This window comes from Salmo salar, chromosome 20, assembly GCF_965601325.2.
Source record: "Salmo salar chromosome 20, fSalSal1, whole genome shotgun sequence".
Lineage (NCBI taxonomy): Eukaryota > Metazoa > Chordata > Actinopteri > Salmoniformes > Salmonidae > Salmo > Salmo salar.
The window spans coordinates 45,858,311-45,886,224 of record NC_138310.1 but is presented as its reverse complement, the minus strand read 5'-3'; the positions used below and the strand labels follow the sequence as shown (position 1 = coordinate 45,886,224).

Below are 27,914 nucleotides of genomic sequence, written 5' to 3'. Positions count from 1 at the left end.
TTACCTCTTGCGTAGTGGGTAAACGGTGCGGGGAGGAGACGGATATCTCGCTGCTCTCACACATAGGCTACACGCCATCAAAGAGGCTGAATTAAGATAGCCTGAATCTTAAGTAAAATATTTAAGTAAAAAAAAAAAGCTTGAGTAGGATTTTATAAAACAATGTTTTTGTGAAGAGCGTTCATCAGACCATATGGTAGTGCCTTTGGTGGCACAACTTCTCCTTTGCTTCTGAACAGCCAGAGTCGATGAACAATTTGAGAACTGTCAGCAAAATGTTCAAGCCAAACAGAGGACATCAAAAGCGGTGAATTTGGATATCGTTGGATTTAAAAGACGGATCCCTATAAGACCAGTGACTCAATCAAACTTATGGCGTGAAGGTAAGAGCATATCTTGCTCTGACACCTAAACACAGGTATAATTCTCATTAAATTGACACGGTGTCCACATTGAAGAGTAGACATAGGCTACCCGATGCCTGCACTATGAAGGAAAGTGTAGACTAGATCCAGTTGCTTAAAGTGATATTTCAAGATCATAATATAGTTATTAGTTTTTTATTGCATTTAGTGAATGATTCTCCCACTTAAGTTTTCAATTAGTAACAATGTGCGCAAGCCTGAATTGTATAAATTGATGAGGTATTGAGTCATTTATTATGTTAGACCATATGCTGTATGGCAGTGATCGTTTCATGATCAACTAAATTATGTGCTCCAGGCTATAACATTTCACGCGTGAGTTTGCGTGCGTGCGCATTTATGTGTGTGTTTTTGCGAGCGTGCCTGCATGCATAAATATGTATGAGTCTGCTTGCTTAAGTTTGTGGTGTGTGTGTGCATACGTGCGTGCGTGCCTGCGCGCGCGCGCGCGCGCGTGTGTGTGTGTGTTTGTTTGAATGCTCTCTGCATCCATTTTTTTGATTTAGGGATCATTTCTGTGTAATATGTCACAGGTATAATACAGCATGCAAAGGTTGCCTGTTGGTCTTCTTCAAAGGCCTCGATGAAAGGACAAAGCAAACGGATGATTGTACACGCACTCACCACTAGTAAGCCATTTAAAGACTTATTGAATGTTTATGGTCTGCTCTGCTCCATAGATGGTGTGTGTGTCTGTGATCCTATGAAGGAACTGCCAGTTCTTCTCGTGCAGCTTCTTGTTCCTATCAACAGCCTCTGAGAATAGCAGCACCATCTTCAGTATTTCTTAAATGTGTTGCCTTAGCATATTAACTATAAGTACATACATTATACAGTAGGATATATCTAAATCAATGAGGGTTATACATGTAAGGGGTTGTGTTTTGACTATACTCTATACTATACCATTTTTGCATTTGTATTTATTATCTACTAGCCAAGGCAGCAGCTACTCTTTCTGGGGTCAAGCAAAATTAAGGCAGTTATATAATTTACAATACATTTCACAACAGATTTCACTACAAGGTAAGTGTGTGCCCTCAGGCCGCTACTCCACTACCACATATCTACAACACAAAATCCATGTGTACATGTGTGTATAGTGCGTAAGTTATCGTGTGTGTATGCATGTGGCTGTGCCTGTGTGTATGTCTCTTCACAGTCCCCACTGTCCCATAAGGTGTATTTTTATCTGTTTAAAAAAAAATCTGATTTAGCTAAAACAGTGTTTTGTCCCTCACAAGTAAATGATTGGATGAGCAATGATGAAAATAAGGTGTGATCCACAGCCGGCAGTCCTACCCATGACCAAAGATGACAATAATGATAATAATTGTTATTTTCATTCTTGCTCATTTAACAATTCACTTTTTTTAGTACAAAATGCCGACAGGCTTTTGGTACATATTTAAAACAATTACACAATTACTGAGAAATACCAATTAGCCTGAATGGTGCCAAAAATTAAAATGACTCAATACTCTCCAACTGCAGAGGAACATCCTTAAATGCAAACTGTGGAGAGACGGGAAGAAATGTACACACTGTGTGCTATAATTATTTAAGCCACAGAAAATAACAACCATTATCGCAACTGAATTGCAGTGATTTTTGGTCTGATCAAGCTATGTTATGGTTCTTTTATGATTATTTCCGTTTGTGCTGTCCATTGCCTTGCTTACTGGCAGGTCGGAAGCTTATAGCTCCATACCATCTCAATACGATCCTCTCAGCTCTCTGGTTACTCTGTACTGTATCTCACTCTTGTGCTGCTGATGGCAATCGAAGCTGCTGAAATTACCCTATAGACCCCAAACTCGGTCCTTGCCTCTGGGTGCACATTTTGTTTTTTTGCCCTAGCACTACACAGCTGATTCAAATAATCATAGCTTGACGAGTTGGTTATTTGAATCAGCTGTGTAGTGCTGGGGAAAATACCAGGGGGGGGGGGGGCAGGACTGAGTTTGGGAGACCCTGCGTATAGATGGCCTACCCTAGCTGTTTCTGAACGAGAATGATTCTACTTCTTAGAATCAATCTGGCTTTGTTTCCATGCTTGAGTCATGGTTGGTTTGTTTGGAGGTAGACTGTAGGCTTCAGCAGATGTCCCCCTGACAGATAGCTAGCTGTCTCCCATTATTTATGAAGACCTCCATTGAATAGTTGAGACATCAACACACTTGTACTGTAGTCTGCCAATACACCATGGATTATGTTTGCATACCTTCAGTTTCGATAACAACAACCTTCAAATAATAACACATTAAAGGCATAGTTTTCTGGTGTGGTAGTCATTATGTGACATTGAAAGCTCGTTACATTGGGGTTTTCACATATATGTCATTGAATTGTTTTGGAATTGGAATTTGTAACCAACAACTAGAATGATATTCCCACTTTGAGTCCCTTTTTCCGAGTGTGTCAACTGCCGGACATTTCTTGTGAGCAATAATCACTGAAAGGAAAGGAGATGGAGGAGGCAATTAAGTCCAAAAACCTATAAAAGATATGGTCCACTTATGATGGTGTAGATTACAGTCTTCTTGTATATCTGGTCATTAAGGGGCTGTTGATGTCAACATAATGGAGGGGTGTAAAGTGTCTGACCAGGAATGAGCATGTTATGTATTTTATAGCATGTGTGATGTGTTCAGGCAAACCTGGGTTCAAATAGCATTTGTCTTCTTCCAAATTCAAAGTGTTTGATTGTCTGGAGTGCCAGTTGGGCAGGATTTGCACTTTTAGGCAAGCTTAATCAAGCACAGCTCAATTATTTTATAGAAAATGAATGTTATTTGAACCCAGGTCTGATGTACAGTATCCCTAGTATTTGTTGCTTCCAAAATACCATTTACTATATACTGTTTGGATAACACCCCTTCTTATTGAAACTTTTTGCATACTCCTCACATCCTCTCTCCTCGTATCCTTCTCTAAACCCATTGGAGGAGAAGGTCAGAGGGGAGGGACCTCTGTCTTTCACGTCGAATGGGTTTTGAGAAGGAGACAAGGAGAGAAGAGAGAGGATGCGAGGAGTATGCAATTGAGATCTTCCCATGATAACCTTCCCTATTGTGCAAATGCCTGTATAAACCTTCAGATGGCCCTTGGTCCCTTTGAACTCTTATCCTAAGCTGATCAAAACGTCATACATCTGGCGTCACACTTGATTGAAATGTTTCCTGACAAACCTTATTTAAACAAATGGTCCATGGTGAAATCCTCGCCTTATCGTAAGCAAGCACTCTTGGTTATTTTGGGTGCTTAGAAGTGGAGATCCTTTCTCCCCCTCTATCTCTCTCTCATCCACTGCAGGATTATAAAGCGACAATGCTCCCCTGGGAGACGTTTAACTCCTTTAGTCACAGTCAGGCTAAATTGTCAAAGCTCTCTCCACACACATATGCACACACGCACACGCGTGCGCACAACCGTGCACACACATTAATGTGGATGTCCTCTATGGTTACTTCTGCATGGCAAGATGAAGTATCACAGGTACAGTAGTGGTGCGTGGGTCAAATCACCAGGGAAGCCAAGCCAGGAAAAAAATCCATATTGAAACCTACAGTATGTGTTGTGATAATTGTTGTTTGCTCTATAACCTGTTAGTTCATATGCCGTGACACCATTATATATACAATTGAAGTCGGAAGTTTACATACACTTAGGTTGGAGTCATTAAAACTCGTTTATCAACCACTCCACAGATTTCTTGTTAACAAACTATAGTTTTGGCAAGTCAGTTAGGACATCTTTGTGCATGACACAAGTAATTTTTCCAGGAATTGTTTACAGACAGATTATTTCACTTATATTTCACTGTATCACAATTCCAGTGGGTCAAACATTTACATACACTAAGTTGACTGTGCCTTTAAAAAGCTTGGAAAATTCCAGAAAATAATGTCATGGTTTCTGATTTTTTATATATTTTTTTAATTTCACCTTTAATTAACCAGGTAGGCTAGTTGAGAACAAGTTCTCATTTGCAACTGCGACCTGGCCTAGATAAAGCAAAGCAGTTCGACACATACAACAGCACAGAGTTACACATGGAATAAACAAACATACAATTAATAATACAGTAGAAAAATCTATATACAGCATGTGCAAATGAGGTAGGATAAGAGAGGTAAGGCAATAAATAGGCCATGGTGGCAAAGTAATTACAATATAGCAATTAAACACTGGAATGGTAGGATGTGCAGAAGATGAATGTGATAGGCTAATTGACATAATTTGAGTCAATTGGCGGTGTACCTGTGGATGTATTTCAAGGCCTACCTTCAAACTCAGTGCCTCTTTGCTTGATATCATGGGAAAATAAAAATAAATTAGCAAGACCTCAGAAAAAAATTGTAGACCTCCGCAAATCTGGTTCATCCTTGGGAGCAATTTCCAAATGCCTGAAGGTACCACGTTCATCTGTACAAACAATAGTACACGAGTATGAACACCATGGTCCACGCAGCCGTCATACCGCTTAGGAAGGAGACGCGTTCTGTCTCCTAGAGATGAACGTGGTTTGGTGCGAAAAAAGTGCAAATCAATCCCAGAACAACAGCAAAGGACCTTGTGAAGATGCTGGAGGAAACAGGTACAAAAGTATCTATATCCACAGTCAAACGAGTCCTATATCGACATAACCTGAAAGGCCGCTCAGCAAGGAAGAAGCCACTGCTCCAAAACCAAAATAAAAAAGCCAGACTACAGTTTGCAACTGCACATGGGGACAAAGATTGTACTTTTCGGAGAAATGTCCTCTGGTCTGATGAAACAAAAAAGAGCTGTTTGGCCATAATGACCATTGTTATGTTTGGAGGAAAAAGGGGGATGATTGCTAGCCAAAGAACACTATCCCAACCGTGAAGCACGGGGTGGCAGCATCATGTTGTGTGGGTGCTTTGCTGCAGGTCGGACTGGTGGACTTCACAAAATAGATGGCATCATGAGGAGGAAAATTATGTGGATATATTGAAGCAACATCTCAAGACATTGATCAGGAAGTTAAAGCTTGGTTGCAAATGGGTCTTCCAAATGGACAATGACCCCAAGCATACTCCCAAAGTTGTGGCAAAATGGCTTAAGGACAACAAAGTCAAGGTATTAGAGTGGCCATCACAAAGCCCTGACCTCAATCCTATAGAAAATGTGTGGGCAGAACTGAAAAGCGTGTGCGAGCAAGGAGGCCTACAAACCTGACTCAGTTACAGCAGTTCTGTCAGGAGGAATGGGCCAAAATTCACCCAACTTATTGTGGGAAGCTTGTGGAAGGCTACCTGAAACGTTTGACCCAAGTTAAGCAATTTAAAGGCAATCCTACCAAAAACGAATTGAGTGTATGTAAACTTCTGACCCACTGGGAATGTGATGAAAGAAATAAAAGCTGAGATAAATCATTCTCTCTACTATTGTTCTGAGATTTCACATTCTTAAAATAAAGTGGTGATCCTAACTGACCTGAGACAGGGAATTTTTACTAGGATTAAATGTCAGGAATTGTGAAAAACTGAGTTTAAATGTATTTGGTTAAGGTGTATGTAAACTTCCGACTTCAACTGTATATGCCAGTGCACAGGTAAAAGATGAACAAAAAGATACGTTAGGCTCCACAAGGAACTACCTACAGGTTCGAGACGATTGTCCAAATGACTGACTATTGTGCACAGATTGACAACGAGAGGGGGAAGAAAGGAAGAGCGAAAGAAAGAAAAGTGCTTGAGAGACATGAAATCGCTCAACAATTATCTCAGTGTGCGACATGTTCAGTCAAAGGACCATTAACTGTGAATGTGGTACTAGATCTGGGCGGGTCCCCTTAGACATTTAGTCAGAAATACTAGCTTTAGATTAAGCCTTGGCGCAAACAGATGTTTGGGGACATTGACAGACCTGAGGTGTGTAGGGAACAACATTTACCCAGCGTTGAAGTGCAGAACCTCTCTTTTTGTGATTGTAGTCGAGAAACGTTTCAAGAAGGTCTAAATGTTAGACTACACAGTGTGAGTGTGTATAGTTGAAATAGCTTTTGAATTGCAGTTTGGAATTTTTCCCCAAACTGGTACAAAACCTTGCTGTATATATAACCTTCACTGTGGGCTTCGATATAGTAATGGTCCAATCAAATATGCTCTTACTAAAGGTTTACATCTGAAAATAGCATGTACCCATTTTTAACATAACGGGCATTCATTCATTAAAAGGTTTAGTGTTGTTAAATCAATAATATCTCTGTAATTACTTCTATGTGATTCATAGTCTCTATAGGCTCTCCTTTCATCATTTTGTCCTTGTTCTCTCTCAGATTGAACCTTCCTACACACAGCTGGAGTTTCAAGTTTCAAGTTTTAATGTCACACAGTGAAATGCCTTTCTTGCAAACTCAAAACCCAACAATGCAATAATCAATAACAATGTAATACTAGAAAAAAAGCACACAAGAAATAAGAAGAAATATAAAGAACACAATAAGTAAGTAAGTAAGCATACTTTATACAGGGTAGGGCTGACCCCGTTTAGTCGACTGGTCGACACATGATTTGCGCCTGTCTCAGTGGTCTAATCCATTACGGAGGCCATTGGGATGGCACAGTCCATCACTCTAAGACGTGATACTGAAATTGTATATGGTTATATTATGTAAAAATAATGGTGCAACACAAATAAATCGAATGTTATTTTAGAACAAATGCGCTTTCTCCCACGTTGGAGACGGTCGCTGTCCGCGCTTCTGAAACATAGCCTTCAGTGCGCCGTAGAATTGGCACCTTTCCCTATGTGGCAACGTGCATAATATCAAAGTTAACCAGCATATTGGAATTGAGAACAATGCGGCGGAGGCAGCAGCAGCAGAGATGAGGAAACAGCCCTTGCCTTAGCCTAATTGTCTAAGAAAATTGAGTAGAGTGGAAACCCCTACTTAATTAGATCTATAATCAATAGCCTAACTGTTAAATGTGCCTGGCTTTATAAATCATCCATATATATCTACAGAAATAAGACAGATCCTGCTTCTGTTGCCTGTTTGAGTGATTGTTTAATAGCCTACTGATTCCATCAGCACCAAGCCTCGTGCAACGGAAGAATGTAGAATAAAGCAGTTTCAGAGATTCGGTTGTTTTTAATCTTTGCTACGCTGTAATAAAGGCTTTACAATTTTTTTAGCTTTAGAACAGACTGGTATTACTTATAATTGATTTAGTGTTGTTTACACTGTTCCAAACCATATATATGTTTTTGTAATCTCACAGCACCTGTTTGTCACACATAATATCCACGCAGCTCTCGCTCCTATACCCTCCTTTTTCTTGATCTCCTCCTTATTGTTATTATTACAATTATTATTATGATCATCATTGTAATAATAAGTAATGTCGTTATCATTATTCGTTTTTTTATAGTAGCCTTGTATAACCACCATTGAGCTATAGGCCTCTATATGTATTAAGACTATAGGTAGTCTTAATACCATAACATCCTTAGGCCTATATTTCATTAAATAGCCTACTGTATCCATCAATCAACCAGTCATTAATTAGTTCATGCCATCACACAGCATATGAGACATTCATGTTTTGAAATGCAAGGAAGCATTTTAGTTTTAAAATTAAATAACAAAGGGAGCTGTGAATATTTCGCCTAAAACAAGAAATAAACTGCAATTCGCGAATGCATGCAACTGTTTTTAGTCTGCTGTAATAAAGGCTTTATATATTTAGATATTTTTTCGTTAAAACAGACTCTCTGGTACACTTATTTATTTAGTGTTTACACTGTTCCAAATGGTCAGAAAAAGTATAATATTGTAATATAACAGTAACTGTTTGGCACACATAATGCTCACGCAATGCTTGATCCTATACCCTCCTTTATCTGGATCTCCAGTAGTTTCCACAACTAAGACAAATGTCTTCCACAGATCTGACTTCCCCTTTCCCTCCTGAGCAACCAGTAAACATTCACCCGTTTCGAGTTTCTTTGTCACGTCGTCCGCATCCATTTTGCTGTCACGTGTTACTGTGTTCGGAGTTTGTTATAACCAATTTATTGATGTGATTGTGATAGGCTGTAGGTCCGACCCTATTGGTCACATGCATGTGGTGCTTACATGTTTCACGTACAGAGAGCAAGGGTTGGGGGAATAGGGATTTATTTTCCTAAACAAATTAGGGATTTGTAGGCATACTGTGTAAGAAACTAAATGGCTGAATGTACGTTGCAGCTTCAGCACAGACAGCGCAATAAACACTAGCTGTGCCGTGGTGCCTTTTCGCCACAGTAGGGAAGAGAGCAAGACAACGTGCACCAGTCACACTCGATGTCATTTTTTTTAACACTGTGTTACCATCGGGCTCTTTTTGAGTTATTTGTGTTTCTTAATTATTTAATCAAACAGTGTGCTTAAAGCATCAGACAAGATCAGTGCATATGTAGTTGATTTTAGCCAAACACATAGGGTGTCTGTATATATACATGTGAAAAAATAAGTTTAAACATTTCAACCAATCGATTGGTTGAAAGAACAGGATGACTCTTGGTCAACCCAGATTTTTTGGTCGGGGACATCCCTAATACAGGGCCAGTTCCAATACCATATTTGCTATGTGCAGGGATACTGGAGTGATGTACTGTAAGTAAATATGTATAGGGGTAAGATGACTAGGCGACAGGATATAAGATAAAGAGAGTAGCAACAGCTTGTATGTGAGTTGGTGTGTGTGTGGAGTTAGTATAAATGTACATGTAAGTGCATATTATGTGTGAGTGAGAACATGGGGTGCGCGTGTGTGTAGGGCCCTGTGAGTGTGCATAGAGACAGTGCAAAATACTGAAATAAAAAGGTTAACTCAGATAGTCAGTGTAGCTATTTTGTTTAGATCTGAAAGACTACTAATGACCTTTTAGATATGAGGGACTACGCTGTTCAGTTTTCTTTTGTCTTTGGTGCGACTTGTGGAGAGCACCGTGGCATCAAGCACAATTGCAAATCGGATTTTCTTCCAACATTGCAAGACAATTGAGTGAGTTTTGATGTACAAGTTGCAAGATGCAATGAATTTACCATAGCATGCTGGGTATTTATTGAATTTGCATTGGGGAAAGTAGAAAAAACATGGCAAAGGGAAACTTTAAAAGTTAACAAAGGGAAAACCGTCTTAGAAAAGCTAAACTTGTAAAGGGAGATGTATTGTGGCAGCATGACTACGTACACGAATTAAACTCTTTAGTAAAATAAAAAATAAAAAAATACATTATTCACAAACCCATGGCAAACATATCAAACAGGTTGAATGCAACATTTTAAATAAATGCATGTCATTCTCTGTTGCTAGGGCTTTACCTACAAGCATGAGCTTCACCTGGGTCTCCTATGCAGACAGCTGAGTAGGAAAGTAGGCAAAGAACCTCACCAGAGACATGGCTTGTTGTTAGGAAAGAGCATCCCCACTACCTAATGAGGCAGTTGGAGGCTTGTTAACGTCCCCCTTCTCTGCTTCCTCCAACAGGCAGATGCTCCACAGCTTCCCACATTACTTTATTTGAGTAGCTAGTTGCTAACATCAGTAGAACAACTACCTGGTTTCTATTATATTCTGATAGCATGTCTGGGCATGCCTAAAGTTAGGATTGTTTTTAGAAGGTTATTGGTTCCCAATGCTTACGTTGCAGTTTATGGATGAACATATAATCTATGAGTCAGTTCAACTGGTGTGAACTTTGCTGTCTTCTTGAACCCATCTGGAGGTTGGTAAATATTTCATTAGTAGGATTCTATCAAAAGTGCAGGCCTTTTATTCCTATATTGTCTTCTCACAAATATGGTCAACATACAATTTTAGCTGTCAGTGTATTGGAATGTTTACTGGCCTTTACTGGGCACACTTTGTATCAATCGTAAGTAATGTAAAGCATTTATATGAGCATTTTCCTTCCTCAGTGTTTGCAGCATTCACCAGTGTTAGCAACTCAAACAGGTAAACAAACAATTGCCCTAGCTCTAAAATATGTGACATGCAAATCTCTTCCATAAACATTTTATAGGGTGATGAAGTGCTACTTCATGTTCAAGATATCAAAGGGAGGTTTGTTGATGTTATGCAACTGTCATTCGAATCACCCCCTCAAACATCCCCTTAAACAGTTACTCACCCATATCTGACCACCTGTACACAGGAATGCCTCTTGGATCCGAATCAATTTGTGAGCCACACGCTTTTGGACCTTGGAAGAGCGTCATTGAAATTGCAGGTCGTACTTTAGTTGGAGCCTGAGAAATGCTGAATTATTATCCCTGTCCTTGTGGCTATCGGAGCCCCACTGTTTTAGAAAATGTTACGGTGAATTAATTTTGTAACTGGAACAGCTTTTATTATTTTATGAACTCAATCAATTCTCTATTGTTCAACATTTTTCCTTTAACATTTTTTTTATATCTGGGAAAAGTTCCAAACAGAAATAGATTCACATTTAGAGGGCAAGGATGGTAATTATTCTTAGGGATGTAACTATTGAAGGAAATAATTGCAGTAAGAAGATAAAGAAGAAGATAAAGGGAAGAGACACTAAGTGCTACTGTATGCAGGCCAGGAGGGCTTTCTCTTCTCTGCACGGTAGAGGTGCAATAACCCTGCTTAGAAAATGGCTAAATGATGACTACCTACCCAAAGCATGTCAGTAGGCAGTCAGACCGAGGCAAAATGGGTATATAATGACTATATAGGACAAGGACGGACTGGAACCAGAAATCAACCCGGGCATTTCTAACACACTGGACCATTTTATTACTTGAGGCCCCCACACCGTTATATTTTTTTCATTCTGCTGAGAAAAAAAAAAAAGATCAGCCCATATGGCATTTGCCCTAAATGCCCTGCAGCCAATCCGTTTCTGTGAAAAAAGACTGCGTTCTGTGTTTGTTTATGCTGTACTGTGAACTTCAAATGTGCATGGGTCAAAGTGTGCGGAGGCTTCCCTCTCCACATTACCTACAATACTTATGTGTCAGTAGGTACTTGGACCGTGACAACAGATGCCAATTGAGGATTCACAGCCTGTAATTGGCTAGTTGCCATCAATGATTTCAACCAAGCATCAAAGAGGCCTGCGGCAGATAGAAAACAAATTAAAATAGCTGCTATCTCCGAATAAGATCGAACACTTTTACTCCAGATTGACAGAGGTGGTATCTACTGGAGGTTTCTCCCAGTCTCAGACACTTGTATTCCATACACACACACACACACACACACACACACACACACACACACACACACACACACACACACACACACACACACACACACACACACACACACACACACACACACACACACACACACACACACACACACACACACACACACACACACACACACACACACACACACACACACACATTCCAATCATCGTCTTCCATCTAACCTTCAGTCAGCTGTGCTGCTATGGGAGTATGACGTAGGCTATGCAGGGAGTATTGACGCTTGTGGCTAGATGGGGGTTGTTGAGTGTTCATCCAGGTCTGCACTTCAGGGCAGGTCACCTACTCATGGATGATGGAAGTGAGGGTTATAAGGTCAGCTTATGATTGGATATGGAGTCATTTGATGTCATACAATGCCAGAGAGAAGACACTAATAACCTCTCAGTGAGCTGGCAGACAGGGAGATAATAGGCTATTGTGTAATGTGTGTTTCTTATAAAAGGGTTTCAGCAATACAGTTAAATCGAATGTATGATATTGTATCTCTGTGGTTTCCAGACTGTGTTTTTTAATAATTCTGTAAATCCATGGATTGTCAATAGTCATATCTGACTTGGCTTATTCATTTGAGCTCCTAGTGGAGCGTAAGGCCTCAATATCTGGTTATATCTTGACACAATACAAACTCCACTAGTTTCACCTGTATGACCTGCAGGAGTATCCCTCTGACTTCAACTTCTTAGCACACCCCGAGCTCGATGTGTATCTGAAACTGTGTATACGATTGGGAGATAGCTAGCCGTTGCTCCTATCTCGCAACTTGGGATAAAGCGTACGTGATGCACAGCAGGTATAAGGATAAGGCTGGTACAGCCCCAGTGAGCACTGCATGGACAACCACTTCCAACACAAGCTTTCAGTACTGCAGTGAGAACAATCTCACATAAATAAAGAATTGGAGCGGGCAATAAATGAGCTCAGACAGCACAGGGCATCTGCAGGGTAAAGGCACAGGCCTGTGTCCCCGGGGCAATGCTTTCAGATAGGCAGGAGGCAGGAGCACGTGACGAAGGGAGCGAGAGAGGGAGATAGAAAACCCCTAAAGAAAGTTCCTCACGTACAGTGCGCACCATCGTAGTCACAGACGGCATTCACACAGACACGAATGCACGCACACGCACACACATTCGCCAAAAAAAAACGCAGACACACGCATAGAGAAAGAGATAAAGACAATCATGTAAATGCACATTCATCAATAATGTATTTTAGCTGACACACACATACACACACGCCCACACACAAACACATAGCTCTTGTAATTAAAGCTGAATATGTAAATTCTCTCCCTTTTTTCTTTGTGTCCATTTCAGGGCCCGTTCTCGGCCTTCGTCACTCACAGCTAATGGATGTCCTCACACAGTATGCCTACAATGAGAGTTTCTGGGACAATGGGAATGGGAGCTTCAATGACACGGAGAGTGGGCAGAAGCACCCGTACAATTACTATGCCATGCTCCTGACGCTGCTCATCCTCGTCATTGTCTTTGGCAATGTGTTGGTGTGCATGGCCGTGTCCAGGGAGAAGGCCCTCCAGTCCACCACCAATTACCTGATCGTCAGCCTGGCTGTGGCTGACCTGCTGGTGGCCACCTTGGTTATGCCCTGGGTGGTCTATCTAGAGGTAGGTTACCTACACACCCACCCATGCTCTTTCATTGGCAGAAAGGCTTGAAGCTAAAGATACAGTGTCGTTTTTTTACCCTGTGGTTGCCGGAGGTAGGCTACCTGTACAGCCAGGCACATTTGTCATTTCCTAAAAGGCTTAAAGGTGAAGTGTAGTTTACTTTTCCATGAAGTTTTCACAGCAAATTGCGTACATAATCATAGCTGAAGCAAAACAAACACACACAACGGGTTGTTTGATTACACTTATGCCAATCAGGGTTTCTTTTACCCATCCTCTTTGATTTTGCCCTTGCATTGACCCTCCCACTCAGTCCTCCAAAATGAAAACAAATCATAACGGCCACATTGTTGATCTGAAAAAGAATATATTCAAAGTACTTCTTTATTAATGGTCTGGTTACGGAACGACTTTCCCAAGGTGTCTGTCATTGAAGAATTTAGCGTTATGCAAACATAGGCCTAATTGGTTTTGACAAGAAATTGTAAATGAAAGGATAAAGACAATAGCTATAATTGCTGGAACAATGTGAATGCAATGTGTGTCTGTTTTCAGTGTATCTTCTCCACATAACTGGTTAAAGATATTAATTTGAACAAAATTAATTCTAAATACGTTTAAAAAATATATTTAAAAAAAATGTACTACATGGCTTTAAAGTGCATGAGAAGAAAATACACGTCATCACGTTTTATGATGCCAATTTACCACGCGATAAAATATTCAAGTTTTAATCCATCAAACAGTTTTTCCCTGTCAACAAGAAATGATCTTGTAGGTAATTATGGTCCCATGCAATGTAACTGTGGAATTTAATAGATAAGACTTAAGATGGCATCAGCATTAAATTGTGGGAAATAGCGTTGCATATTAGAACTGACAGTTTAACGAGTCACTCAATAAAAAAGTAATCGCTCTAGCAAATAGGATGTAATGTTGATACTGTAGACAGGAGGTCAGATAATTAAGTTTGAGCAAAGTGAGGAAATTAATAAATTCACATCATGAAAATAAAGGGGCGCTTGTACCTACGAAGCTATCTAGCTTAGTATGTGGAGCAGCAGCACTGGCAATGTCAAAATGTAAAACGTGTGTACTCATTCCCCAGTTATACTGTAGCTAGGCTAGACAACATCGGTGAATTATTATGTATTATTTTGTGATGTGACTTTTAAAACTGTCTTGTGTGATCTAGGTGTGTGCTGTGAAGAACCGCATAAGGTTGAATCAATGCCCAGTGACATTTGCGATGTAAAGCAGCAGAACGGTAGCCTTGGGCAGCAACACAATCAACCTCATTCAACCAAATCAATTGAGAGCAGGACGTTGAACAGGTTTAAGATGTTATTTTTGACCATGGTCTTTGGCCAGTGAAATGAGAGGCCATCCAAGACTGCAGTGAAATAATCATCCTGTGTGTGTATCAATGAGCCTGCCTCCTGATTACCAGGGCTATCAAATTACACTACAATCTATAGTCTGTCATGGGCTTTGGAGAGAAACTGTGACTCGATCTCTTCGTCTAGCGTCGAAGAAAACCAGAATGATTCTCCTGTGTTTATATGGTGTACTTTCATTTTACATTAAAACATTTTGTTTTGTCATTTAGCAGATGCTCTTATCCAGAGCGACTTACAGGAGCAATTAGGATTACATGCCTTGCTCAAGGGCACATAGACAGATTTTTCACCTAGTCGGCTCAGGGATTCGAACCTTCGGGTACTGGCCCAAAGCTCTAAACCGCTAGGCTACTTCTGACAAAAGGTTGAGAAATGCCACATACAGTAGGCTAACTCATTACACAACCTTTCCACAGTGACCCTCAGCTCTTTTCAAACAGGCCTCTCAATTGTATTACAAAGGATACCATGTTTAAGGTCATGTGTCAATTAGTACACTCTTAACAAGAAGTTAAGGATATAACGAATGAGCTTTGAAGGTTTGTTGTGCACGAATCCCATTCATTTTGTCTTACAGACTAATAGTAGCATAACCAGCCTTTGGAAATGGCACAAATTAAAATATGTGCCTCTTACACAGTAGGCTGCAGCTTGGCAACATTATAAGGGCTTATTGTTAACATGAGAATAAGCACTGCCTTCAAGTGAAATGGGTGGATTTGCGTTTGTTTGGATGATTCACACTCTTCAAACATTCGATTTCTAGCGGAGAAAAGAGATGTTATGTAGGATTATGCTTTGACACAACAAAAATAAGCACATTGATCTTTTGCTATTACAATGTCATGTTCGGATTATCGTCCCTCTCCCAGGAAACCATTGCAATTTGCTGCGAGACCATTATTTTATTTTTTTCATTTTGCTGAGATCTTGTTCAGGTTCAGGTAGTCCAATAACAAGCCGTGGTAATGTGCTTGTCACAGTCTGCTGCAGGAGCACTGTTGCCCTTTCTTGCTAAATGCTAAATTTGCATTAATTATGAATACGTTTTGCCTTCATTCGACCATGCCAAATGTGCTATATTGAGAGCCTCTTCTTGGCATATGCTAGATGACCTTAGGTCTTGAGATGTTTATTGGCTTTGATGAGCAGCTGGGAAAGATGCTTAGCCTCTCTCCTCCCAGCCAGCCTCCCAGTATGTTAAACAAAGTGTCTGTGCAGATTGCAAATTAAATGTTGGCATTTCTGAGAAAGTGTGATATCTAATGTACAATCTCGACGCAAAATGAGAAAAACAAAACACCAGGACCAAATGAGAAAATATGTATCGGGCCGTAGTCGGCATTAACATAGCAATTGGGTTTCTTGCCGTGTTGCATTTACGATGTCACCAATGTCAGGGCAGCCCTCCGCTAACATCATGGTGGAGGTAGATGTATGTTTCCAATAAGCCCTTACCATGATCCATGATGTCTATGGGTGTTAGCCATGAGCTCCATTCCCACGAGTTAGGGAGGAGTGTTAATAGGCTGATGTGTGGAGCCTGGTATAGAGGAGCTTTCATTAGGCTTGTCAGATCATTCTTTAATCACTGGCAGGGCGGCAGACAGACAACCAGGAGCAAAGACATAACCCTCTTCAAGCCTGAGCTTGGCATAATTAATAATACACTGCCTCAGAACAGAGATTAATCAGACAGGTCTCTATGAGCCCAGCTTCGCAGCTCTTGCTGTTTTAAAAAAAAAGAAAGAAAAAAGGTGAGATGCGGATAACTCTGGGCTTGACGACTCCAATAAAATTCAGTGAGAAACTGAGTGAGAAGCAAAGGACCACTCTCAGTAGTGGTGTAGGGGAAACGAGGATCTGCCACGATGGGCGGGCTTCGAAGCGCACTGTCAGTCATGCGGGGATGTTATCTAGTAGCTACACCACAGGAGCCCTGTTCTTGTGGAGAGTGGAGGTGGTTTGTTAATAAGAATGGGTTCTCTCTGTTGTGAGTGGAAGGGTGTGTGTGTTTGTAACCAGAGGATGAAGCGAAGCAAACCTCTCGCTAAAATATGTCCAAAATAAGGCCAATGCGTTTCTATGGGCTTATTTTGGACCTAAGCTTGTCGCCTCTCTTCCCTCCTTTGGGACAACAACTCCCATGGTTAGGGCAGAGACGTGCGTCTCGTCATTATATACAGCTCTCTGGTGTAAATGGGAAGGTGCACACAGCACAGAAGGCACGAAGGAGACGAGACTAAAAAGACAACATGAGAACAAGTGGACATAAACGCTCATGAAAAAATACAAAAACACGAGATTCGTGCGATACAGGTATTTGGAATATTGCGCAAAAACATAAATTAGAATTAATAATGGGTAACTGGGCATTTTTATACATGTCCCTAAGCATTATGGGATATTAATTGCTTAACTAACTCATTAACCACACCTGTGTGGAAGGACCTGCTTTCAATGTACTACATACATACATACATACATACATACATACATACATACATACATACATACATACATACATACATACATACATACATACATACATACATACATACATACAGTGCATTCGGACAGTATTCAGACCCCTTGACTTTTTCCACATTTTCTTACATTACAGCCTTATTCTAAAATTTATTAAATTGTTCGTTTTTTTCCTCATCAATCTACACACAATACTCCGTAATGACAAAGCAAAAACAGGTTTTTAGAAATTTTTGCAAATATATTACAAATAAAAAACAGAAATATCACATTTACCTAAGTATTCAGACCCTTTACTCAGTACTTTGTTGAAGCACCTTTGGCAGCGATTACATCCTCAAGTATTTTTGGGTATGACGCAGCAAGCTTGGCACACCTGTATTTGGGGAGTTTCTCCCATTCCTCTCTGCAGATTCTCTCAAGCTCTGTCAGGTTAGATGGGGTGCGTCGCTGCACAGCTATTTTCAGGTCTCTCCAGAGATGTTAGATTGGGTTCATGTCTGGGCTCTGGCTGGGCCACTCAAGGACATTCAGAGACTTGTCCCGAAGCCACTCCTGCGTTGTCTTGGCTGTGTGCTTAGGGTCATTGTCCTGTTGGAAGGTGAACCTTGGCTCCAGTCACACCTGTCCTTATACAGACAGGTGTGTGATTTTCCAAATCATGTCCAGTCAATGGGATTTACCACAGACTCCAATCAAGTTGTAGAAACACAGATGGTCAATTAAAACAGGATGCACCTGAGCTCAATTCTGAGTCTCATAGCAAAGAGTCTGAATACATTTCCCAACATTTCTATAAACCTGTTTTCAATTTGTAATTATGGGGTATTGTGTGTGAGGAAAAATGAGGCTGTAAAATGTTTTATTTAATACATTTTAGAATAAGACTGGAACGTAACAAAATGTGGAAAAAGGGAATTGGTCTCATTACAAAATCAAGGGCATTAATATGGAGTTTGCTGCTATAACAGCCTCCACTCTTCTTGGAAGGCTTTCCACTAGATGTTGGAACATTGCTGCAAGGACTTGCTTTCATTCAGCTACAAGACTATTAGTGAGGTTGTGCACTGATGTTGGGCGATTAGGCCTGGCTCACAGTCGGCGTTCCAATTCATCCCAAAGGTGTTCGACGGGGTTGAGGTCAGAGCTCTGTGCAGACCAGTCAAGTTCTTCCACACCGATCTCGACAAACCATTTCTGTATGGATCCCACTTTGTTCATAGGGACATTGTCATGCTGAAACAGGAAAGGGCCTTCCCCAAGTTATTGCCACACAGTTGGAAACAGAATCGTCTAGAATGTCATTGTATGCTGTAGCATTAAGATTTCCCTTCACTGCCGAGCCCGAACCATGAAAAACAGCCCCAGACCATTATTCCTCCTCCACCAAACTTTACAATTGGCACCAATGTTCCCTCTCGCGCAGTAGCCCAAGACTGTCGCGCAGCTCCCTCCGGGATTGCTGTGCAGAAATATCAGCCCACAGAGACAAGCACGAGATTGAACTTCACTCTACTTTCTAGAGCAGTGGTCACCAACCGGTTGATCTCCAAGGCATTCCTGGTCGATCGTCAAACATTTCTGTAAAAAACCCAATGATAAAGCCTTGTGTTCCTATTTTTTTTTTTGTCTCAGGCTGTTGGCGGTAGGTGCACCTGATTCAGCTGCCCTGCATCCCGGGTAGGCGAACTGTTGCCATTTCTAACCATTTCATGTGTCTGAAGGTACAAACTCTGCCTTCCCGGAGGGCCTAGAGAGCAAATCAAGCACACTATAGACCTATAGCTGGCCAATCGGATGGCTGAGATGACCGTGTCTGTAGTAACGTAGCAGGCATGACAGAAAGCTACAATGAAGTTGATACTGTGATATTTCTAAACTTTAAAACCATGACTGGAGAGAGACTGTCAATGAATACAACAAAGAGATGTAGTTTTTAAGAATGAGTTCATGTTTAACTTCTTACTCAGCATTGTCAACACTTTGTATTCATAAACCATAAAATGTGTGTTCTTCCTTTTTCCATGAGTAGGAAAGTAGGCTTGCGTTGTTATTATTATTAGCTCTTTTTTAATTAATATTGAGGAATATTTCACTTTCTCTGTTCATAGGAGTAACAAAATGAATTTGTGCATGAGGCAGAAATAATGAGGTGCGACTCGAGTTTCGCCATCAGCTGGAAGACGGTGTCCCTTTTTGGCCAGTGTCAGTGGAGGAAAGGGAGAGCGGAGGGATGTTGAGAGGCAAACCCTCAGTCTGCTGCTCTCTCCCTCTGCTGAGACTGACCATCAGATGCATGCACCATCAGCCCAATAAAAGAAAAATACACTGAACTGTTCCATACGCACAAAAAGCATAACCCAATGCCACAAATGTCTCAAGTTTTGAGGGAGCATGCTGACTGCAGGAATGTCCACCAGAGCTGTTTGTAAAGTGGTTTCTTGCATCAAACAACAACAACATTTTCAGTCACCTCCTTGTCAGAAGGACAAGTGGTTAAAGAGGTTAATGTCAAGCCCTGCATGTTTTTCAAAAGTCTCATGGAATGTAGGCCTACATTGAACACCACACATTGGCTGCCACTCTAGGCTGAATGATAGAACAGCTATTTCCATGTTAAAATGCTATGCAATGGATTTTCTCCATTGTATTTGACGGAAGGCCACTCGGGTAGGTCTACGTTATGATCGAATAGCCACATTAGCCTACATGGCCACTATTAAAACTGTAACTTAAAGCGGGTGCTTTCAAGTTCAAGTTTGCGCTCAGCGGACCTGAAATTTGCTCAGTGCCGAAAAAAATGAAAGGCAATATTGGTTGGTACTATGCATTGGGGCAGGTGGCATTATCCTGGCATCCACCAAACCCAGATTCGTCCATCGGACTGCCAGATGGTGAAGCGTGATTCATCACTCCAGAGAATGCGTTTCCACTGCTCCAGCCAACACTTGGCATTGCGCATGGTGATCTTAGGCTTGTGTGCGACTGCTCGGCCATGGAAACCCATTTCATGAAGCTCCCAACGAACAGTTCTTGTGCTGATGTTGCTTCCAGAGGCAGTTAGGGAGTGTTGTAGACGAGTTTTTCGCGCTACGCGCTTCAGGTCTCGGCGGTCCTGTTCTGTGAGCTTGTGTGGCCTTCCACTTCGCAGCTGAGCCACTGTAGCTCCTAGAAGTTTCCACTTAACAATAACAGCATTTACAGTTGACCGGGGCAGATCTAGTACAGCAGAAATTTGACAAACTGACTTGTTGGAAAGGTGGCATCCTATGACGGTGCCAAGTTGAAAGTTACTGAGCTCTTCATTAAGGCCATTGTACTACCAATGTTTGTATATGGAGATGTTATACACCTGTCAGCAACAGGTGTTGCTGAATTAGCCACATCCACTAATTTGAAGGGGTGTCCACATACTTTTGTAGTATATATACACTCAGTGGCCAGTTTATTAGGTATATCAGCCCGTTCACGAAAATGGTTTGCTCTTACAGACAGTGAGTCATGTGGCTTGCTATATAAAGCAGGCAGCCACACGTCAAGGCATTCAGTTACTGTTCGAATGAACGTTAGAATCGAGCGAACTAAGCGACTTTGAGCCTGTCATGATCGTCGGTGCCAGCTGCACCGGTTCCATTATTTCAGCCAGCATCCTCTGCTTTTCACAGTGTCAAGGGAGAGAATCATGCAAGAAACAAAAAACATCTAGTCAGCGGCAGTCCTGTGGGCCGAAAGTAGAATGACAAGAGTCATGCAAGCTAACAGGCGGGCCACAGACAGACAAAGATCGGCGCAGCACAACAGTAGTGTGCAGGATGGCATCTCGGGACGCCAACTCGTCGGTCCTTGTCACGGGTGGGCTAGACAACCACACCGGGTTTTACCCTTATCATCTAAAAACAAGAAGAAGCGGCTCCAGTGGGCATTGCGATCACCAACACTGGACAATTGAGGAGTGGAAAAACATTGCCTTGTCTGACAAATCCCGTTTTCTGTGCGTCATGTTGATTGCAGAGTCAGGATTTGGAGTCCATAACCTCATCCTGCCTGGGGGTAACAATAGAGGCTGGTGGCGGTGGTGTATTGGTGTGGGGAATGTTTTCCTGGCACACGTTAGGTCCCTTGATAGCAATTGAGCAACGTTTAAAATGTCACAGCATATCTGAAAATAGCATCCATTCCAGAAGGATTCAGGCTGTTCAAATCTAATTTTACTTGTCACATGCTTTGTTAACAACAGATGTAGACTAACTGTGAAATGCTTACTTGGGGGCCCTTCCCAACAATGCAGAAAAAAATTGTAAAGAAAATTATATTTTCAGATGGATACACTGCTGCCATAAAGGGATGCACGTGATTGGCAATGATGTTCAGATACCCTGTGGCATTCAAACGTTACTCCACTTTAATCAAGGGGTCCAATGTGTGTGCCCTGAAAACACACCTCACACCATCATACCACCACCACCAGCCTGCAATGTTGAGTCACAGCATGATGGATGCATGTGCTCATGTGGTTTTCTCTATACCCTTGTCCTCCCATCAGCGTGAAACAGCAGGAACAAAGGATTCATCAGACCAGGCAATGTTTTTCCAATTCTCCAGTGTCCAGTGTTTTCGTTCCTGAGCCCACTGCAACCGCAGTTTCTTGTTTTCCGCTGAAAGAAGTGGAACTCTACGGTTATCGGCTGCCATTCATATCAAGGTACGACGAGTGGGCGTTCTTTTATGGGTCATTAGGCACCAATGTTGTACTGGACTGTCAGTTAACTAACTGTAGCCCGTCTGTTGCTCTGCACAATTCGTGTCAGCCTCCCGTTTTCAATCACTAGCCTGCCGCTGGCTGGATTACCTTTGGGTGGTGGACCATTCTTGATACAAACGGGAAACTGTTGAGCATGAAAAACCCAGCAGCGTTGCAGTTCTTGACACACTCAAACCGGTGCGCCTGGCACCTAATACCATACCTCGTTCAAAGGCACTTTAATATTTTGTGTTAACCATTCACCCTCAATGGCACACCTATACAATCCATGTCTCAGTTGTCTCAAAGCTTAAAAATCCTTCTTTAACCTGTCTCCTCCCCTTCAGCTACACTGATTTGAAGTGGATTTAACAGGTGACATCAATAAGGGATAATAGCTTTCACCTGGATTCACCTGGTTAGTCTATGCTGTGGAAAGAACAGTGTACACTCAGTGTATACATTATCTACTGTATACACCGTTTTTTGATTGATTCTGATATAAGTGACAGGGAAATTGTGGTTAATGGAGCAGGCATTGGAAGATTCATGAGAACAGATGAAAATATAAGACAATCTATTTAGGAACATGTAGGGTGGGATTTTTAGTGTCTGACTGAACTGCAACTGAAAAACAGTCAGTGTTTGAGTCAGTGCTTGAGGAAGATTAAACTGTTGTCTCTAAATGTTGGAACATCTTTCTTTCAGGTGGTGGGAGAGTGGAGGTTTAGTAAAATCCACTGTGACATCTTTGTCACCCTAGATGTCATGATGTGCACTGCAAGCATCCTCAATCTCTGTGCCATCAGCATTGATCGGTAAGTGCTCATGAAATTGTTGAATCTTGGCTGAAGGCAGGTGCCATTGTGGATTTGCAGTGAAAATCTTGAGATTGAAAATCTTTAAGAAAATTCAGTTGCGTCTGGGCCTAAAAGGCCTACTTGCAAACCCATCTGGTACTTTTAATTGAATACCAATTCCATTATTTATGGACTATGCAGTATGCCACTTTCATTTTGCATGATTTTCCACTTCACTGATTTTTGTGTCACTCAAATGCCTGTACAGAACAAATATTCACCTTGGTTATGTGAATACTTAGCTCAGAGGTAATTTAAATATTTATTGAAGTGATTTGTATTTAAATACAAAATGTCTGTACATTTAGTATGTATGGAGAATATCTTTGAGTTGTTTATACTGCAGATGCTTATTTTAGGTTGTTAAGATAAGACTCATGCATGTTTATAATTAAATCTGTACTACTGAATAAAGAGTACCCTTAAATCTAGAGTCCTTAATTGAAACAATAACAAAGTGGCCAACCGCCTCTGTTGTGGTAAATAGCTGATGGATGGGCCTGGAAAAATGTAACCACTGTCAAATTCATAGACAGAGCTATGGATGCAAGGACTGTCCATCCAAAATTATAGTTTTAACCATGTTTTGAGACTATATATAATGTTTGTTTACACTTACATTGTTTACAAACATTGGAGTAAAACAAGCCTATAGTTTGGGTTCTGTTTCCTGAATAGCCTTTATGCACCTGTTACGCTAAATTATCATTTTTATCATTATCGTTTACTGCGCGTTAGTCGTCTCCCGTCATCTCAGAGTTTACCCCCACATCCCTGATGTCCCTACTAAGAGAATATAGAGACAGGTGTTTGCTGTCACTCCACGTCTAGTCTGCACAGTTGAAAAGCCATATTCAAATGTGGCATAATGTGTGTGTGTACTTGTGCAATCGGATCATGTCTGGCAGTTTGTCTAACCCTACGGTGTTTGTCCCTTGTCTTTCCTCACCCTCTGCTTCCTTCCACGACAGATACACAGCAGTTGCCATGCCCATGCTGTACAACACGCGCTACAGCTCCAGAAGACGAGTCACTGTTATGATCTCGGTGGTGTGGGTTCTGTCCTTTGCGATATCATGCCCCCTGTTGTTCGGCCTAAATAACACAGGTAATAGCAGGAACTCTGGGCTACCTTGCTCTGTTGCACTGTGATCTTTGCCGTTGCTCTGTGCTTCCACAGTATTTAAGCTTTTATGGGACTAAGGAGTAGACTCCGTATGACAATGATAGGTGATACTAAATTGAATGACTGCTGTGAATGAGGCGAACAGTGTGGTGGTTAGTTTGAATGCTCCTTTTTCATACACATTGTGTATTCATCCAAAACGACCCTTTTAGGCGTTATGCACTGTACTGACCAACTCAGTGGCCTTGTGCTTAGTGTCCACATTGAGATCGAAAGGTTGAGTGATTTGATCCTCGGCCTTAGTCATACTAAAGCCTGTATAAATGGGACCCGATGCGTCTCAGCTTGGCACTCAGAATTAAGGAGGTACATTGGGGATAAGACTCTGCAATAGACTAGTGTCCTGTCCAGGGGTTGTACTTGTACATCAAGCTGCGTCATGCTACAGAGAATGGCTCCAGCTCCAATGAGCTGTTCCTGCTCGCTCGTGCAAGGCTACTGGTTTGATTGGTATTATTGTTGTCTGTATTGACCGGTGCATCATTTTGTTTTCCTCCCTAGCGACTCGCGACGAGTCCCTTTGCATCATTGCCAATCCGGCCTTTGTGGTGTACTCCTCCATTGTGTCCTTCTACATTCCCTTCATCATCACTCTGCTGGTCTACGTGCAGATTTATGTGGTGCTTCGCAAGCGGCGGAAACGGGTGAACACAAAGCGCTCGTGTCAAGGGACAGGCGACCACGACACAGGCACCACGTTAAAGGTGACTAGGCTGCATATCGTGTTTTTAAAAAATGGAAGTGCTTGACACACTTAGGAGAGACAATTCAATTAAATCCATTGTCAACAACGTGTCATGTGTTTTTGGAGAATTGAAGTCAAAAATGAGGAAGCTAAATATTGTCCATAAAGTGCTTGCTATTCCCAGAAATGAGAGGCCGAACACATAGATAATGATTTTGTGTGGGGGGGCAAGAAAAACACAGTAGATAGAATTCTAGCCAGGATTGAAAAGGGCACAAGCTAATTATCCTAAGGCGTTTTAAGAGGGTTCTCTTCGCGTATTGAGATTATTAGCAACATTTTCTGCTGTAATTGGTCATTTCACATGACAAATTCCACTTGGCCATTGTTCATTGGCCTACTAGATTGGCAGGAGAGCTGAAATGCAACAGTAATTATGATGTACCTTTTCGTGACCTTTTCCTTTTCTGGATATTGATTTTAGTGACATTAATGCGGATCAATACAGGAAAAGAAGCTGTGTTTCTCTACATTGCTCATGTACATGCATACCTTTTGTCTTGGTGTGGGGAAGGGAGAGGGCAAATAAAATACATTCAGAACGTACTAGGCAATTGCAAGGCAAATAGTCCTCATCACTTTTATACTGTGAGTCAATAAACTATTTCTGAAACAATATTGTCAGTTTAAGTCCGTGACTTTTTATTTCTGCTCTATTGAGTGTTATGGACGTAATGACTCGAATGGGAATCAAATAACGGCGTACGCTCAATAGAATTACAATTGGTTTTGTTTATTGTTAATTGTTCTTTAGAATTGTGCCCTCTCAAAGAGCGACTCGGAGACCATTTGGTGCCTGTGCAGTGACTGTGTGCTAGCTTCTCTCCCCTGTTGTTGTTTCAGGAGAAGTGCAGTCACCCAGGAGATGTGAGGCTGTGCACTGTGATTGTGAAACCTAATGGGAGCTTTCCTGTCAACAAGAAAAAAGTGGTGTGTCAAGTATTTGTTGTGCTATTTTTACAGAGTAACTCTCAGAAGGGAATGTCTTTACTTTCAAAGGCAGTTAACAAGGTGTCACCTCTATTGTTCCCATTTCTCCCTGTAAGCAAGCTATAGAAGTTACTGCTACATTACTACTACTACTGCTACTACTACTACTACTACTACTACTACTACTACTGCTACTACTACTACTACTACTACTACTACTGTTTAACATTGTTGTTGATCTCTGTCAGCAGATCTTCATCAAAGAGGTGGCCCACGAAGGGGACGACATAGAGTTGGACGAGATTACCAACTGCAACCCTCAGAAACAGAAGAATATGGACAATGCCACCGCCACGCCTGTCAGCCACCAGCTCCTCCCGTCAACCAAGTCCAACGCCAGCCCCACCTCTGTGCCCCCCTCCCCGCCTGAGAGCTCCATCAAAGTGGAGAAGAACGGCGACTCGAAGGACATACTGGCAGAAGTGCCCAAAGTGGCTAAAGCGTTTCAGACCGAGGCCTTGCCCAACGGCAAAACCCAGACATCTATCAAGCAGCAGCCCACTCTCATGAGTAAGAGGAAGATCTCCCAACAGAAGGAAAAGAAAGCCACTCAAATGTTAGCCATAGTCCTGGGTAAGTTGTTAACATGAATACCACTTTGAATGTTTGAATGTACTGTTGAACTTTTCAGGAGAGAGGAGGGATACAGAGACATTGGGGTAAAGTTAATTTTACTTTCACACATCATAAGCGATAAGACAACTCAATAAAATGTAGCTGATATCTTTATTTTACTAGCTGTAGTTTTCTGATGGCCTGTATAGATATATTGTATTCACTTAGTAATCCTTAACTTGAAAATAGCTTACAGGCAGAAAGTCAGACAAGGAAACATTTTTAATTTTCATTGATGAGAAATACATATTTATCAAGTTTATCTTCAGGACATGATTCAATGTTCACATCAATCCAGTAACATGGTACTAGCTGGTTTCTTTGATCTTTTCACATTTTGTCTTCTCTCTCTCTCTCTTTTCAGGTGTATTTATCATATGCTGGCTACCTTTTTTCATCACTCATATATTGAACACCCACTGCACCACATGCAAGGTTCCTGCGGAGATGTATAACGCTTTCACGTGGCTGGGGTATGTGAACAGCGCGGTGAACCCCATCATATACACCACTTTCAATATAGAGTTCAGAAAAGCTTTCATCAAGATCCTGCATTGCTAAGGTTGGCATTTGAGAAGGGAGCTGGAATGAAGAAAAGCGTCACTTATAGCCTACTAAAATATACCTCATCCACGTGAGGACAGCGCACATGACCATTCATCTCGGTGATGATCTTTGACAAATGGAGAGACTGAGTAAATGCCACACATGAAGTCTTGGGGACTTTTGTGGATTATTTGGTGGACTCATGTTCTCCCACATGAATGTATATCGAGGAGTAACATCTTTATCAATGAACTGTTTCTTGGAGATTTCATATTGGTCTTAACCATCATGCTTGTCACTTAAGAGCCATCCATGTAAAGAAATGTAAAGAAAACACAAGAAGATGTTTAAAAAAAATACTAAAGCAAGCCAGCTATTTAATCTGTGTATATGATGTCTTTTGATAATGGCTGAATCCCGCAAAGAACAACTAGATATCAACAAATCAGTGTTCATCTCAGTATTAAACCTGATAATATTAAACTGGTCATCCATGAGCTCTGCATCTTTAAACCACCCACAGAATGGAATGTGTGTTACATAGAGATTAAACATTTTGACTCATAGTTTTCTCACTGGTCCGCTTGGCAAGAGAGGCAGCCACACATTTGTGATAAATTGAAATATTATGAATAATAGTATGATTATTATTATTATTATTGTTATTATTATACAAAAACCCTCTACAGCCACCACTGGTGAATTGCTCCAATCTGGCTCGGAAGGACCATGAATAAGGTTTTTGTACAATTATTATTTACATTTCCTGTAGATGCTTTTTATAAACACATTCTATGTGATTATATGCCTGCAATGAAAATGTGATGCATGTTACATTGCTCCTTTACATGAATTCTCATGAAATGTAAGTTAAAAAAAAAGTGAATATGTCCAATAAATTGAGTTATGAGACATGTAAATGTCTTATTCTTTGATACTCTAAATACTGTTTATATACTGTAATACTGTATAAATAACTAATACAATAGTACAATGCAAAACTTTATACCACTACTAGGCTGAATACTC

The 27,914-nt window shown here is 41.1% G+C and overlaps 1 protein-coding gene across 1 annotated transcript; it reads left to right on the top strand.

Annotated features, from left to right (window-relative positions):
• drd2a (dopamine receptor D2a) lies at window positions 1-27,805 on the top strand. Its single transcript, XM_045703447.1, has 8 exons — window positions 1-383; window positions 13,002-13,312; window positions 22,652-22,761; window positions 23,775-23,911; window positions 24,491-24,693; window positions 25,578-25,664; window positions 25,916-26,297; window positions 26,704-27,805. The coding sequence occupies exons 2-8, from the start codon at window positions 13,034-13,036 to the stop codon at window positions 26,898-26,900; spliced, it is 1,395 nt and encodes a 464-aa protein (XP_045559403.1). The 5' UTR covers window positions 1-383; window positions 13,002-13,033; the 3' UTR covers window positions 26,901-27,805.
• The last annotated feature ends 109 nt before the right edge of the window (window positions 27,806-27,914 follow it).